Consider the following 16,778-nt stretch of genomic DNA (forward strand, 5'->3'; position numbering starts at 1 on the left):
TTTCTTTCATCTTGACCACTAGCAGTTAAATAATTGACTGTACAAAGTACTTAATTTTATTGTCACCAGGGACTGAGGACAAACCTTTTTGTATAAATTACCAATGGAAGTTATTATACACTCTTTTAGTCTCATATCTTTCACAGACATATTTTTTAATGGTCACCAGGCATAGTCTTCCAGCTCTGGTGCTTTGGGCTTCGATTTGAGTTTGCCTTGTCCAGAAGGTGCAACCCAAATACAGTATTATTTGCCAGACATGAAGATATAGCTTATGAATAACCGTGAGTAAGGGAAAGCACGGTGTTACTAGGTCTAATTAGAAACTTTTGAAGAGAGGAACAGGCAGAGGATACGTGGAGGAATTTCTTTTACCCTGCAGCTGATACAGTACCTACAGCCAGCCCTACTGTCTCATTTGTTGCATTATTGTTGATAGCTAGCTCTTCCTTAATAAATGCATTTCCTTTCAAAAAGAAGTGGTAGATAAGTGCTGGATTTCAAATGTCAAGTTACCATTAGGGTGATTGTTACATCTCCAGGCTTTATATTCAAGTTTACTTTCAAGGTTTATTATAGACCATATATGCCTGATCTGTGCCGAAGCAGTTCTCTGCAATGAGCTGTAACTATTGTGTAATATAACTATCACATGCTTGGTATTGAATGTTTTGTTTCAAGCTGCTTGAAAAAAGGCCGCAGATATGCTTTGAAAAGGATTGGGACACTTCAAGTTGCAAAGTTTGTTGTATTTCTGTCCCTAAGGTGTTAAATCTCATTGCTGTAGGTAGCAAAGCGGAAAGTTACGAGTCTTGCTTAGCTGTTTACATGTAGTACTGCCTTAGATACTGGCAAAGAAAAATTAAAATATCAAAATAAGAAAGAATTACAAGTTCACAGCAGTTTTCTTAGGAAACGTGAAGATTTTACCTCTTCCTTTTGATTCTATCAACGTTCCTGCTACTTTTTCCTGTCATCTGTTTTTTGCTTAATTTACTATTATAGTTGCTCATTGTAATATGAATATGTAACCATGGTGACTGCAATGGTTTTACATTCCATCTAATAGAATACACTTGTTCAAACTGTTCACTACATCTGATAATGTAAAGCCAATCCTCTGACCTGAATTTGCCTTTAGCAACCGGGGTATGTGCACATATGTTACAACTCTGGCTTGTAGAAAGAGACAGTACAATTGATGATCTGAAAATATAGCTTGTGAGAATTTTCACTGTGCTGACATACTGCTTGGCAAACAAATTCTCTCTTGTGCAAGCAATTTAAAAGCGGAAGAGACACGACTTCTGTGGTGGCTACAAGTGAGCTTTTTATAACCAAGATTTTAAGTCCTTATTGCCATGAGGCAATACATTACTTATGGCTGGTTTCGTAGTACATCTTTTGGGTTCATTTGCATTTATCTCCTGAACAAATAAAATGAAACAAAAATGGATGAATTAGAACATGGGGATTTCATGAGTGATTGTAACTTTCCAATAAACAGTAGTTATAGTTGGGGTTTTTTTAAATATCTAGGAAATGCTTGATTGCTTGGTAAGCTTGCCATAAATATTGAGGCATTTGTACATGGTGACTCAGGAGCATAGCTTAAAAAAATCTGTGATGTGTTGAACTACAACTATGAAACTAGTAGCTAACAACATTTGCACTGTGATGTACTGCTCAAATTGTGGTACATCATGGCATGATGACAAAGTGATTCTGTTGTGGTTTTCATTCAGGTGTTATTGTGTGACAATATTAGCACTTTTTGGCCTATGGGAAAGAAATTTGCTTTTTCTCTTCCTTCTGGGTATATATCAACATTGCAGGTGCTACAGACATTCATAGTACCACCAGCAGAGCTAAAGATTAAGTTGTTGATCCAATCGCTATTGGAATCAATTTCAAGTGAAGTTTAATGAGCTAGTAAATTGATAGACTGAATTATCTTGTTCACTAGAGTCCATCTATGCAGTCCAGAACTGACTTTTATCATGAGTTTTGGATATTGTGCTGATGTGATTCTATTTGCTCCTAACTTACTTTTAAAGCAGTATGTAATTGCATAAGACATACTGCAGTTTCCTTCACGCAAAACACTGCAATAGGCTAGTTACATATAGCCATCTGAACGCTTCCAGAAATTTTGAGCTTTCTTGTCACAGCGTTATATGATTGTGCAAAAAAATATTTGTAGTCTGATTGCATAGAATCATAGAATCATTTAGGTTGGAAAAGACCTTTAAGATCAAGATTTCAAGTTATTCCACTATTTTCAGTCTTGGAATTCAGATTATAAAACAGTTTACTCTTCACCTAAAATAAAATATGAATTCTTCTTTCACTGTCTTTGTTAAAATTCCGTCTTGGGACAACCATTTAAGCCACTGTTACATAATCATGCTTCATGTCTCTTCAAGGAGGAAATAAAGCAGTCAGGATGGGAGTTCATAGATTTTTTTTTTTTTTTTCTGTTCCTCCACACTGTTGAGCTCAATGGGATAAGAATCTACATATTGGGAGTATTCTGTTCTATTACTCATTCAGTCATCTGTGATTGGAACATAAGCATTGATTGTAATTGTTTAAGCAAAAAGAAAGAAAAATAATAGTGGCCATGTGTAAAACCATCAAAATGTATTTTTATTTTTGAACAAATATTTCAATCAGCTGCATTCATAGAGTTGTTTTTATGTCCAAGACATGCTATAAAAGACTTTGATAGTATTTTTTTTTTTTTCGGATGTGTGTTATGATGTTTATGATCTGTCAGTCCAGGTTTCCTTGGGTAAAATCCTACCTGCCTTGTTGTCTTGTCTGTTTTCAGTAATAAGATAAAAACCAGTGGAGCCAGGATTTTGCCTGATTGACCTGGGTGGGAATTTGCTAGCCTCTTAGTAGGTCACTTTACATACATGGTTCTTGGTAGGAAGGTATATCACTTGGTAGTGATTAATACAGATTTAATTTGGAGAATGTTTACTCACTTGGGTCATCCAAGTAAAAATTCGCTGGCTCAGACCATACATCATTATTGTAGTACTTGAGCGTACTTGTGTAGAGCTCTGCAGGATCTTTTTACCACAATGATGATAGTACAGTACATTGTGAAAGTAATTGTAATGTGTAATATATAATTACATGTAATGTATAATTATTTCATAATAGAGAATTGTAGGAAGTATTGCAAAGGTAATTAAAATGTTGTTCACTTTTATATTTTTAAATTCCCCGTTATCACCTTTCTTTGACTTATAAACTAAGAAAACTTAATTGTTCTCTAACATAGTATTAAAATGTAGTCTTACTTTAATCTTCATTTTGTTTTGTTTCCAGGTGGAGGCGTCGCTGTTGGAACCCTTCTTCTTATTGGTTGGTATAGAATATATAGATACTAAAAGCCATATTCTGATATGTTTTGCTCATTTTAATGTATTTATCAAATAACCTGTCTTTTGATTATGTTTTAAAGTCAGACTTTAAGAAAGTATAACTCTCAGGCCCCTTCACTTTGGCTAGCTTTCACAGTGGACTATTGTCTATTTCAAGAATTACTGGAGATGGATCAGAACCTTGCTTTTAGGCCGGTTTGAGCCCCCAAGAAGAATACCACAGAATTCTGTTTGAAAGCAGGGCATTTAGCAAATTTCAGGACTCTTTAGAAAAATTTTCGAATTATTTAAGATTTTCTAAACTACTTGATTTCCGGTAAGATTCAGACTGTTTATCATCACAAAGATTCTTTTTTTTTTTTAATTTGGCTTTCTGAGGAAGATGTGAAATACAGAATCTTTTCATCTTTTGGTTGCCAGAATCAACTAAGAGAAAGCTGATGGAAGCCTGCTTTCTGTCAGGATGTGGATGAGGCACACTGAGATGATTAAATAGGTTGCAACAGAATTCCTTTTGCAGACTACATTGAAACTGTCTTTGTAGACTGTACCATGTCTCCATTGCAGCTGAGATGCCCAGCTTTCCTTTCTATTTAAAGTGTAGCAAAGGGGAAAAGGACTATTGTACACATACATCTTGTCTTCATATCCCCAGGGTACGTACTGGACCTTAGAGCCAAGAAACATTTCCCAGCCCCCTCAGTTTAAGCATAGTCACGAAAACCACAATCGTGAGGGAAGATTAACTTCTTACAAGTTAGTCTTGTTAGTGCTTACAGTTACAGCATATAAATAAAGACGATTGTTGTTGCAGAAGAGAAACTGAAGGAGATACCATCTGGTTTGTCACATCAGTTCATTAATCTTGGGGTTCTAAGGATATAAAACTACTTCAAAGTGATGTAAGGGCTGAATGGTAATAGAAATGTGATTTTTTTTCCTATTTTAAATGTTTATCAGATTAATGGTTCTTATAAGAAACTTTCAAGCTTGTTACTTTCCTAGCAAAAAGAGCTGATATTACAGGAAAAAAATGAAAGGTTATTAGAGAAATGCCTGTAGTTATGTAGAAAACAACTGCATCTGTAATCTGTGTTCACATCTTAAATAGTATAACAATTTAAATCCTACTTTTTGATACCAAGTTGCTGGAACAGAGAACTAGGAACCTAGAGACAATAGATCTAGCTCTTAGCATTCCAGTCACTGCAATTTCTCTGAACTGTTGGAGTCTAGAAAGTTGTGATTGTTTTCTCCCGCTGAATAAGAGGTGAAGTACCTCAATTTCCTTATTTTGTAGGAGTAATGAAAACATATATGACATTGCAAAGCTAAGTGAGATGACAATGCCAAAAATCCTGCATTAAAGCCTTAAAAATAAATTTATTATTTTAAGTTAAAACAGTGGATTATAGGAAGACAGCTGTCAATAGATTTGAAATTGGTAGGTAAAATCTGGAAGATGAAAGTAAAAAAGGTGTTATTACAAATAAAAATGCCAGTTTCTCATTGCAGAAGATTGAAAGTGTAGCAAGACACCCTTTTGGCTAAATCCTGAGCTTTTAAATGCCTCACAGGTTGTTGAGGATCAGTGCAAAATTTTAAAATGGGAGTGTAGAGACGAAATCTGAAAAACTCAGGTACAGAGTAAGATACAACTAACAAGATTTATCAAGAGTAATACAGATTTTTCTTAAGTACCTCAGTAGTTATGAGAAGTCCAAGAGAAGGGCTGGTTGGTTACTTGACGAAGTGGAAAAGCTAGTCATAGTTGATATTGAGACAGGGGAAAATTGTAAAAATTTTTGTATTAATCTTCACCCAGAAGGAGCGCTGAAATCTCATGACTATCATAATTGAGAACAGTGACTAGATTTCAGCTTTGTCTGGGGAAAATGCAGACTAGGGATGCCTAGGTGATTTGGGTGGTTTCAAATAGATTGTGCCTGTGGAGTATTTAAAGAGCTTGCTGATGAATTGTTAGACCATTAGTGTTTATGAGAACTGATAGAGGACAGTGAAGGAAAGAAGGAACTGGAAGATTAGAAAATACAAATACAGTTTCTATTTTTGAATGCTGTTGGAGGAGTCGCTGAATTGCAGCCCTTGAACAGCAGTTCAGAAGAAAACAAGGATGTAAGTAGCAGCCGGTATGTTGAATAATCTTTCTGTATGAGAGAATGAGCTTGTGGATAGAGGATAAGCAGGACATGCCATTTATCTTCACTTTAGTAATGCTTCTGACACTATTTCAAATGGCATTCTCATAATCAAAGCTAGGAACCATACTCTGTGTTCATTTCTAATAATCATTCTTGGTGTTTGTAATGCAAACTAGCTTCACAACTTAAGACATTGCCATTGCATCCTTCCCATTATATCCTTCTTGATGTTCTGAAGTTTCTAAACTTCCAAGAAGTTTAATCTCCTGATCACTTAAAAATATATCTGGTAATATCTTTTAGAATTCATTGGCATGAAATTTATGCAAAGACAATAACATCATGTCTCTAGTGATACGGACCAGTAGGCTAGCAGCTGTTCAGAGGGTGGCTTTTCAGCCTTAAGAAAGATTTAATCAGTAATTTTCAGTCATTTTCTGAAAGGGATGAAAACAATGTGGTCCCAACATTTTATCTGTCTTTACTTTCACTGTGGAATGACAGCCATCACTTGGGAGACTGGTCTGCATTTGTATCTAGAATTTTGGTTAAAATAGTTTGAATTGTTATAATATTTTGAACTAGTCTTAACACTAGAGAACCGAACAGTGACGTTTGGGGAGAACCTCCTTGAAATCTGTTTTAGCCACTATTAGGATTACTTCATATTCTCTTTTGTTGGTATACGGCTCATGTGAACCTGCACTAGAGGCTGAACAGCATTTTCTGTTTGCCAGTGAGCAAGGTAATTGCTCTTATTATGGCTTGTTGTTACTTTAAGGCTAGTTTTTATTTCTGCATTTTATACATCATTAGAGACAGGTGTTGCTGTCTCACTGAATCTTAGAAAATTGTGATTTTTACGTAAAGTGTATAAATTAGTGTATGTTGTGGTGCAGATTAAGTAATTTGAATAGTTGCCTGCCAGAAAAAATAACTGACAATACATAATTCCATATAGGCCACTATCTGTGTAATGGCTACCATTTAAGTTCAGATTTTTTGAGAAAACCGAATTGATATAGCAGTTCACTATTGCTGAAAGAAATTGTCCAAATCCTTCTCCCCATTCTTGGCTGTGCAGTCTGGTTCCTTGAGCTGGCGCTGGTGCTTTTCAACTGTCAGCTTTCCAAGTGGGCAGAAAACTCAACTCGCCCAGTTAAAGAGTGGGGGCTTTTCTGTCTGTTTGGTAACCTGAATCAGCTCACTAACATATGAGATGAGTACCAGAGCCAGCACAAGGAAAAGAAGGACTGAACAGTGAGGACTAGGAAAGAAAGTAGATGGCCTTTTTCAAAGCAGAAGGTGCCAGTTAAGCTTAATTTTCTCATGAAATTTCACCCAAATTTCTGTGAATTCAGGAAAATTACAGAAGTTTTCTCTCTTACTGCTTTCAGTGAAGATCTTGCTTTTTTCACTCAGTTTGAGAAGAGCTGCAATCTTGCTATGGACAAAGGAAGAAAAAAATGCTAGAACCTATCATATTTTACACAGATCAGATTATGAAACTAGATGAGTTTTGTTTTGTCTTCCCATTACAATATTCACTGCCCCTTCCAGCAGATGAACTGGGTGGCATCAAATGAACCTACTAGCTGGAAGATTGTCAATAAGCAAATGGAAGTTGTTCTTCAGATGGTATGCAATTAAGTGGTGGAATACTTCACCACAGGGTGTTGTGGATGTAAAAAAAAAATCATGGTCTCTGAGAGAAACTGGGCAGCTTGATGGAAGAGAAAGCCATTTGCATTTCTAGGTTAGCAGATACCAAGTCCAGCTAAGGAAGTCCTTGAGCTACAAATGGTGGGAGGCTGAGCAAGTGCTTGGGTGAAGCATCACATTTGCTTGTTCTGTTCTTCTTACCTCTTCCTAAATATCTGCTTTTGGCTACTGTTGAGCATAGGGTTAGCTATCCATTTGACCTGACCTTAATGGCACCAGATGAAGCGAGTACAAAGGCAGTGAGCTTTGTGTTCTAATAAAAGAGATGACAAGACTCAATGATTTGAAAATGATAGGATTTTTACCTGAATTTTTTTTCCTCTCTTCTGAGTGCATAACTGGCAGTACTCAGCGGTGGGTTTCAATTCACTTATCCCCTGCATTGGTTGTTCATTTGTGATCTGATATTAAGCTTAGCTTTACAGAAACGTGAAGAAGAGTCTCTCTTTTAGATCTGAAAGCTAATTTTTTTCCCAAATAAAACTTACCATATATTATTTTGAAACATATAATTATATACGAAAAGTCTTAAAGTAAGAACTATATTTATTCATGACTCATTAGTCTAAAAATTTTTAGACTAATTTTTAAAGTTGGTGCAAGTAGAATTGTAACTGCATTGTTAGAATATCCTGTCAGTATACAAAAAAATTCTGTCATGAGATTAGTCTAGGCAAGCTTAATATTATACAGGATTGAAGCTGTCAGTGATAAACCTCCTAGGAAGATCTTTCTGCGTTGTACTCCAAGTGTTATAAGAAGGTTAAATTCTTCCCCCTTCCTTCAACATTCTCTAAGGCAAGAATAAATTGCATTACTTTTAGCTTAGCTCCCTTTGCAAATTAAATGCTCATCTTCATTATTTGACACATTATCTTGGTTAATTTAACCAAATAATAATAGATCCAGGGTATTAAAATATTTATTTTAACGGTTGTGTTCTGGAGATGTAGTAATGGCGCAGGTTACTTGATAAGCCTGTAAAATACTATTTGAAATACAAGTGCCCAATTTTTAAAAATTTAATTCGTAATAAAATGCATCATGATTTTCATTTGAACTTAATTCTATAATATATTCTTTTGACAGTGTTTTATTTATGTGAGAATTAGAGAGTTGAGGCACGTGGTAATCCCACGCAAGATCCTAGCTACTAGAGGAACTTGAAACTTCCTGGGTTTTGTTCATATAGCAAGAATGTTTTGGATTTTAACTAGTACTTTAATTTCAAAAGATCTTACTGTACTGGGTTTATAAGAAGTGGTAAAACAAGCATTCTGACTCTGTGTGAAATGAAATTTGAACACTATCAAAAGAGTTTGTCAATATGAATGTGAGACCATTTGTTTGTTGTTTCATCTTAAACTGCTCCAGAAGATTAGCTTTCTACAAGAATCTCCCCTTTCAAAAAAAAACAAATAGTACAGCTGTTGATTAAGCACACTCCTTTCCCCGCTCCCCTCTCTGATGTACTCCAACCTGTTGTATGTCTGTTTTGCCAGCCTCAGGAAGAGTTTCCAGGAGGGTGTTATTTTGTTTTTTAAATATTAGCCTTGTTTATATAACACATTCTGCATAGCGAGTTGCAGCACACTGAAATAGGTCTGTCATGGGTACCCTGTAAGAACCTATTCTTACATACCTTTAAGATGCTCTAGATTTGACAAGGTCATTGACGGCTAAATGTTTTAAAGATTATCAGTAGGAGGGTTTTTGGTAGCTGAGGTCAGTTATTAAAAGTTAAAGTTGTCTGGTTAAAAGCAGGTCTATACTTGTACATTCTAAGCCTTGAAGCAGTTTCAGCTACTTTAATTAGCTACTCTTATTTTTGCTAGACATGCAATTTAACCTGACTGGTAAGAGCTCTCTTCACTTGTCAATATAATTGAATTTATCATCTTTTTAAGGTTGAAAAAGATAATCTCTGGAGAGGTACAAAACAATGATTTGCTAAATATAATTCTATAAAATACAAGTTACCAGAATTCACCTTCCTGAAGTATGGCCAAATGCCAAATATTGTAACTTATATGTTTGACAACTACGTTTTGGCATGTGCTAATTAAATGCAAGTGACACAGACTATATCCCCTCAAGCTTAGTAAATGTGGACATTAGTAAAGTATCTTTAAAATGGAATTTCAGATTATGAAAATAATCGCATCTTATAACCTGCAGCAATTCAGAGAAATGTTTCATTGCTACAGAAAGACACACCTTAGGTCACAGTGCCATACTGTAGAACTATGTGGTGAAAAAATGATCAATATTGAGAGACTATGACAGGCTTTTGGCAGCTTTAGGGCAACCTGTCTAGACTTTGTACAGAGAAAAAGTATAAGCTATCTGTACATTACATTGTTGCAGTCTTATTTTTCCCTCTTAAAACTCTCATCATTGTAAGCAATTATACTACAAATTATCTCTGGAGTTTTTCAAAGACCTTCATGCCATTTAACATACTCATGTTTAAAAGTCAACTATTATAGATATGATCTATACATATTTGTTACCTTATGATGGTTTTTCTTCCTGACTTTTTTTTCCTTTGCAAGTTAATAGTGCTTATCCTCCATCCCTCCCTTGGAACATGAATACCTCTGTGCAGGGGGAGCGGTTATGGCTAGAGATTTTTTTCTTAAGGCCACACATTTATGTATCAATTTGCATAATTAGGTGAGATTTTTGTCCTTGATTTTTATATAAATTGTGTATTTACAGTGCCTCACTCGTATCTGCTCTCTTTGTCTTGTATGTGCTAGCTAAACTCCAGTGCCTTAAAATTTTGTATGGAATTCCATGACCCACTGATTTCTCTGAGTAGTAGCTACAGACAGTCCATGCACAAGGTGCTGAGAATGTCTCTTATGTGTTCAGTAGCCTATAAAGTCTAGGGGTGAAAAGAGCCATAAATAAGAATTGGTCTTTATCCTTAGTTTTTAACATGGTTATATGTTGGAATTCATTGCACTGAAACTGACAATACTGCTTTTTCTTCATGACTATTTTAGCCATGAAAGCATGCTGTTGTGGAAAGAGACCAATGGATAATGATCACAATAAACTATTTTATTTATGTCCTTATCTGTAGGATCAGAAGAGGTTTTGTCCTGGAGACAATATGCATAACTTCTAGGTAAATAATCTCTTTTCCTTGTATAGTTTTACGCTTCACTAGTTACTCACCTGCTACTTAGCTGTAGAACACTCTTTGTTCAAAAAGAATCAGAGAAAGCTGTGGACTGTTGTGTGACTTGTAGTGACTGGACCCAGAAAAGAGTCTGCAGCTGCAAGAGTCTTATTTGTTTATGTGCCTTATTAGCTAGAAGTAAAGTTCACAATGAAGGCTGCTGATGGGACAGCTCTTTAGTATGGAGGCTAAGAATAAAGATTTGGACCAGGCTTGTCTTAAGAATCTTGGGCTGACTAAAATGCACTTAAGTGTTAGTTCCTACACATATAGAATGGAGGTAGTTCTTTTGGATGTGGGTGTAGTTTGGAAAAATAAAGATAACAGTTGAGAATTTATCCTAGCTATCAAAATAGTAAGTCCGAGTGTTATCAGAAAGCAAATATACTTCAGAGTATTTCATTCAATTTATCAATGAAAGTAATCAGTGAGCTACTGAAGTACCTGTGCTAAATGATTTGTTTGTTTATTTAGAAGAAGAAAGCTGTACTCCTATGGTTTTGAATAGCAACATAACTATTGAAGCCAGGGTACAATGGATGCTATCAGAAAAGCCCCATATGGGTGCACTTTAGATCTTTTGAATACCACAAAAGTTTAGTGACCTAGAAATGAATCAATAAAAAGCCATCCTCTATGTGACAAATTGAAGAACTGAGGGATTCTTACAGATGCATTGACTTTAACAATTCAAGATACACTGTTTGTAAAGGCTTTCTGAGACACATTTAATCCTTAGAGTACTGTAGCAGACTATGAGGTGGTTTATATTTAGATCATTCTCCAATAGTTCATTTCCTATTTTTACTGTAAGTTTACTGTTATGAAAATCAATGTAAGAAGACTAAAGGAAAGGCTAATGCTAAAATGATGTGTCCTTACACTGAATGTAGATGGTTTTAATTTGCTAAATTGAAAATTCCTTATTGTTTTGCAAGATATGTTTTGGAAGGATATGGCGGCATAAGAACGTCTTTGTCCTGTTATATTACAAATAAGTCTATAGCTCAACAAAATGATTTATAGTCTTGGATAGGTCAGTAAAAGGGTTTATATCGCTGTTCCCCGTTGCTTCACTTCTATAATTTGTTTTAACATTTCAGCATTTAAAATAAAATTTGAGTAAAAATTATTCTGAACTACTACAGCCTTATTTCCTCTTAGTTTAATTAAACAATCATCAACACACAGTATGATTTCTTATATTTATCCATGCTTTATGGAGTTTCCATGTTATGTTTAGCACAAAATTGAGCATGTTGTTTACTGTCTAAGGAATAATTAATATCAAAAACGATGATCCAGAAAGACTGTCTGTATAGTTGCAGGCACATACGCAAACCATGAAATACTTGGCCTAAATGAGATATTGGCTTATACTCCATTAAATGTCAGTTAAGTCCTGTCCATATGCAATACACCTCTGTGTTTCTATGCCTCAAATGATGGTGAACTTTAACCTGTAGATGAAAATTAAGAAGTCAAGGTTTTTGATTCATGAAGAATGAAGTAAATGTTACAGCTGAGGGTCCTTCCAGAGCGCCCGTCTAGTGTTCCTTTTTGTCTTTTGTTCAAAGGAAGGGAGGTCTAACAAAATTGTCTCCCTCCACTGACATCTGCTGCAGTGATGTGATTACATGGGAGGCTTGGTGGCTTCTTTCAGGTAGCTCAGGCAATTTTTTATTAAAAAAAATTAATAAGTAGATATCATGCTGTCGCTTTGATTTCTAGAGGGCTTTGGTTCTTAAATTGAGAGCTTCATAGATGGAGATTAGCACATGAAAGTCAATATACTGTGAATAATATATTACCAATTATATTGCAGTAAGCAACCAAAGCATAAATAACTAGAGAGAGCCAACATTTAGGGGGCAAGAGCTGTATGTTTTCCTGGACTCCAGTTATAAGGGAGAATTACTCTGCATATGGGTTGGTTTTTTTTTCCTCCTGTTGGTGCAGTTTAGGATATAAGCAGGCTCCAGACTATATTTACAAAATAAGACTGTAATACTTCTTCAAAACTTCAGACAGTGTCAGTTCTACTTTTTGCTTCTGCAAGTGTAGTGCTTCAGTTTTATCTGAATTGAGTCTTGTCTCCATCCTAGTCTCATACATGGACCTACGTCCTCAGTCACAGCACAATGTCTGGAGCTGAGTTACTAGGAAAACAGTTCTTCAGTAACACTATTAATGGCTTTTTAAGCATGTGATATTTAATTAAGAGCTCCAAACTTTCAAGGAGATTGCAGTTTATAATTCTGTAATGCTTTTGGAAATCAGTCCTGCTGAAATTTTAATAGGGAACGCAGCACTGTCAACAGTAAGCACTTGTCAGTACTGTGCTTTTCACGATACTGATCCGTCCATATTTTTCACTAGACTTATTTTTAAAACAGATAAATGTGTTATTGGAAGTATATTAGAAGGCTAATACGGCCTACTAAGCAAGTTAACAGTATCAAAGGTAAATTATATTAATACAATCTGAGTTCTTAAAACCCTCAGACTCTACAATAAGCTGGATATATCAATGGCTAGTACTAGTAGCAATAGTGTTGTAATTATTGTATTCCCTTTGGCTTATTTGGATGTCCTGCTTTATGTAATTTCCTGTCTTAGCAACTGTGTTGTGGAGCATTTTTCTCTGGCTTGAAATGTTGCTTTAGAGTCACTTTTAGTTGATTTCTTCGGTTTAATGAAAGGGAAACTTTTAAGCAAGTATTTCTCCTTAACAATGAAGTAGGTAATCTTGATGTTACATCTTTAAGGATTATTCTGAAGAAGGAAGAAGAAAGAAATGAAAGAAAGAAATTTTCCAAATTTTAAGTGTATACCTTTTAACTTAAAAAAAAAAGTATCCCAAATACTAAATTTAAAAGTGAAATAAAAAAGCAGGAAATAAATTCTGTTTTGCCCAATATCGCATGGAGGATGAGGAGTATCTCTGGCAGAACTGTTCCCTCTCCAGTGAATTTGAAAACTTGTGGTTTGAATTGCTTTTTCTTGTTAATCTGAGCACTGAAAGTGTCAGTATTTGTGTATGATATCAGGAGTGTAGCAGTGCAACACTATTTTTCTGTGATTTGTTTCTGAAGTTTCCCCATTGCTATTAATGTTCTTTCTCCTTTTTGGATATACATCTCCTTTCTTCCTTTCCTCCCACCCCACTTCATTAGTTCTTTTTGACTTTTAAGCTCCAAAACATACTATTCTGGCACATATCAAAGTTATATTCTTTTTGTTTTCCTTCTTTAGTATTTTTTACAAGTTAGATATGAATGACAACTTTCTTATTTTCAGCCTTTGTTATTGGTTTTCTGGTTTTTCTTTTAATATTTTCATATGTGATTCACAATAGGGAGGAAATTATTTCCAAGTCACACAAAGAATGGATTAACAGTCTTATTGGTTCTGTATAAAGAAAATCTCTCTTTCTGTTTTTTTCTGCCACAACATCCCTGTGTATTATCTTCCAGCAGCTAGATTAACAGATGAAAAAGTGAAACCTTACATTGTTGCATTTACTTTTCTCCCAAACAAAATATTTCAGATATCTTTCTAAATAAATGTCAGAAATATGTTGCTCTAAAGGGCATGATGTAAAATTTTACTGGACAATTAATTGGGTAGTTACATTGTTAGGAATGTTTTTTGCTAGCATTAACATTGCTATTGTTTATATTTCCTAAAAATAAAGAAAATCAGAGATGGTTCAAATTTCAGTTGTTATTTACTCATACACCTCCCCCATAGTTTTGAGTTATGGTAAGTTTTAATTGTATGAAGCTTATTAAGACTTTCTAATTCTGGTAATTTCTCATACTTAACTTGCAAGAAAGAAGCTGAAGGAAATATTAGCCTTTCTGAAGTCAGTGGCAGTTTGTATTTTTATTTCAGTAGGCTAGTATTCACAATGTCTGTTAACAAATATCGTCTCACGTCTTAAACTATAAGTTCATGGGTCTTTTGCATGTGATTTTGCTCTGGTTAGCTTTCAAAAATGGCATTGCAAATTGTCGATTTTTTCAATATATCCATTTGTTTTGCCTATTTTGGTAGTTCTCAGAGTTTTGAAAGAAATGCAGGTGTAGGAATGTCTCTATAAGAAAAGATACCTTTATATAGCTTTAGCATGCCAAATATGATTACATTTTGAAAGTCATCAATTAGTAGATATTTTAAACAAGATGATTAATATCTTAAGCATTAAGAATATAAATATTAACCCAGTTCTCCCAAATGAACAAACCCCCTTCCCATTAAACGGTGATTTCAATAATCTTAGTTGATACTTATGGGAAACCTTGTTAGCAAGATGGCACTATTGCTGTATCCCATCCGTATCTTAGAATCAAATAAATGATTGAGAACTATTTCTCTGGCTTGAAAAATTAGGAATACAATATTATCAAGCATTATTTTTAAAGCTTTGGAATCATATTTTGCCTATTATCTCTGTTATACATTATATACTCTAGGAGGTCGACCAAAAGAGGGCTTTTATAGTGTTGTGAAAATACAGGTGGGTGATTTATCTAACAAAAAAGAAAAAATTCCAACCATTCTTGTTTTCACAGAGGAAGATATATACGGTCTTTACTCCAATTTGTTGTTCAAGTATTTTCTCGCAGAGGGAGTTGTCTGTGGACATGACTTGTTTGTTGCTTCTGCTAAAGAGCATCCTGACAACATCTTAAAGGTAAAGAAGAGTCATAGCATTTGACAAGTAAAGCTGTAATCTCCTGATGACTTTAAATACATTTTAAAGTGTATATATTGTGTAGTAAGAAATTAATTAATCTTGGTGATTCATAAGAATGTGTTGGGAAGTGCAGGAGTGTTTACACTAGCCACATTTGGGAATTAAATTTAGCTTGCTAGCCTCCATCTACAGACAATGGAGTAAGATCCTCCCAAGGCCAAATCAGGCTAGGAGCCTACTTATCCTTTATTTTGATTATGGACAAAAACCAGACAGACTAGCTGGCTTAGTTGAATAGTTTGAGTAAACCTAACTGTTTACAGTTTCCACGTGCCTATCGGCAAGAGTAGTTAAGCTGCTTCCAATATATTGTGGTGGAAACAGTGTACAATTTGTGTAGATATTTATTGTAGTTTCCTACAGAAAAGAAAAATATCATTTAACATCTTTACAACTTCCTTTACATGTACTTTTCATTCTGGCTGTCTTTTTTCTACTAGGAGACATGGTCAGCTTTGGATCAGGTCATACAGAAAGATTTCTTTCAGACTTCAGTGCGCTCCTAATCAAACACCGATAGTTTCCATTATAAGGAAATTATATAAGGCAAAAAGCCTGATCAACACTGAAAAAATGCTGAAGTGTGAGGATAATCTTACAAAATTTCATTAAATATTTTATGTCTTTTTAAGGCTGCTTTTTTCTAATATCAGAAGTAACATATAATTTACTGATTACTTCTGCATCAAGTGAAGTCTGGCTGTTTCTGGACAAAATTATTACTTTTCTTTTTTCCTATCTAGTGATGGTAGATTCTATGCCTTATCTATTCAATATTATCTTCAGTATTCAGGAAAAAGTGTATTCTTAATGAAATTATATGATTGTGGTTATGAAAAATCTAATAATTTTTTTTATGATCTTGAACCTGAAGAGGGTTCATTTAGGGGTGAAATTTTTATCATTTGTTCTTGTGGTTTAGAACATAGCCTAAACAAATAGGTTAGAATTTGACTGTGAAGTATGAATTACATGAGAACGTGCTATATTTTTTAATATTCATTTTTAAATAACTGATAATCAAGTAATTGAATCTCTGACCATACAATACCTGATCATTGCGGTTGTTTTTCTCATCAAAATTAATTATTCAAATGAATATTTTTATTGCATTGCATTAAAATTTCTTAAAATGGGGTAGCTAACATACATTTTATTCTCTTTTCATTCACCTTTGAATCAATTGTTCATAGCATGTCCTGTTTTTCCTAGCTCCCATTCTTTATGTTTTTGCGAGTTAATCAACAGACATTGTAACATACATCTGTCCTTCTTGTACCAGTTTGAGTTTGTGGTCAGTTAGTTCGATGTGACTTATTGAGCTTTGTTGTCTGATTTGGAATAAGTTTCCCTTCTTACTTTTCAGGGGTAGACACTAGGTAATAATACTGCATTCTTCTGTTGTAACTCCATAGTGGTATTACTATAAGAGATTATAAATGGATGAACAATATTACTACAGGAAAGTTGAGGAAAACATAATTTTGTCTTGTTTTCTTCCTCCATTTTTGTGTTTATATATCCAACAGTACTCTTGTCTATGC

The 16,778-nt window shown here is 34.6% G+C and overlaps 1 protein-coding gene across 2 annotated transcripts in view; it reads left to right on the forward strand.

Annotated features, from left to right (window-relative positions):
* Window positions 1–16,778, forward strand: part of ELP4 (elongator acetyltransferase complex subunit 4) — a 152,204-nt gene that overhangs the window by 2,577 nt on the left and 132,849 nt on the right. For both annotated transcript variants that reach the window (XM_087746727.1, XM_087746729.1), the window contains exons 2-3: window positions 3,343–3,378; window positions 15,050–15,171. In XM_087746727.1, the coding sequence (XP_087602853.1) occupies window positions 3,343–3,378; window positions 15,050–15,171 (158 nt within the window). The remainder of the gene's footprint in view (window positions 1–3,342; window positions 3,379–15,049; window positions 15,172–16,778) is intronic.

The sequence above is a fragment of the Nipponia nippon genome, unplaced genomic scaffold (genome assembly GCF_047370975.1).
Source record: "Nipponia nippon isolate SJK-2023a ecotype South Korea unplaced genomic scaffold, ASM4737097v1 scaffold_10, whole genome shotgun sequence".
In the NCBI taxonomy this organism is placed as follows: Eukaryota; Metazoa; Chordata; class Aves; order Pelecaniformes; family Threskiornithidae; genus Nipponia; species Nipponia nippon.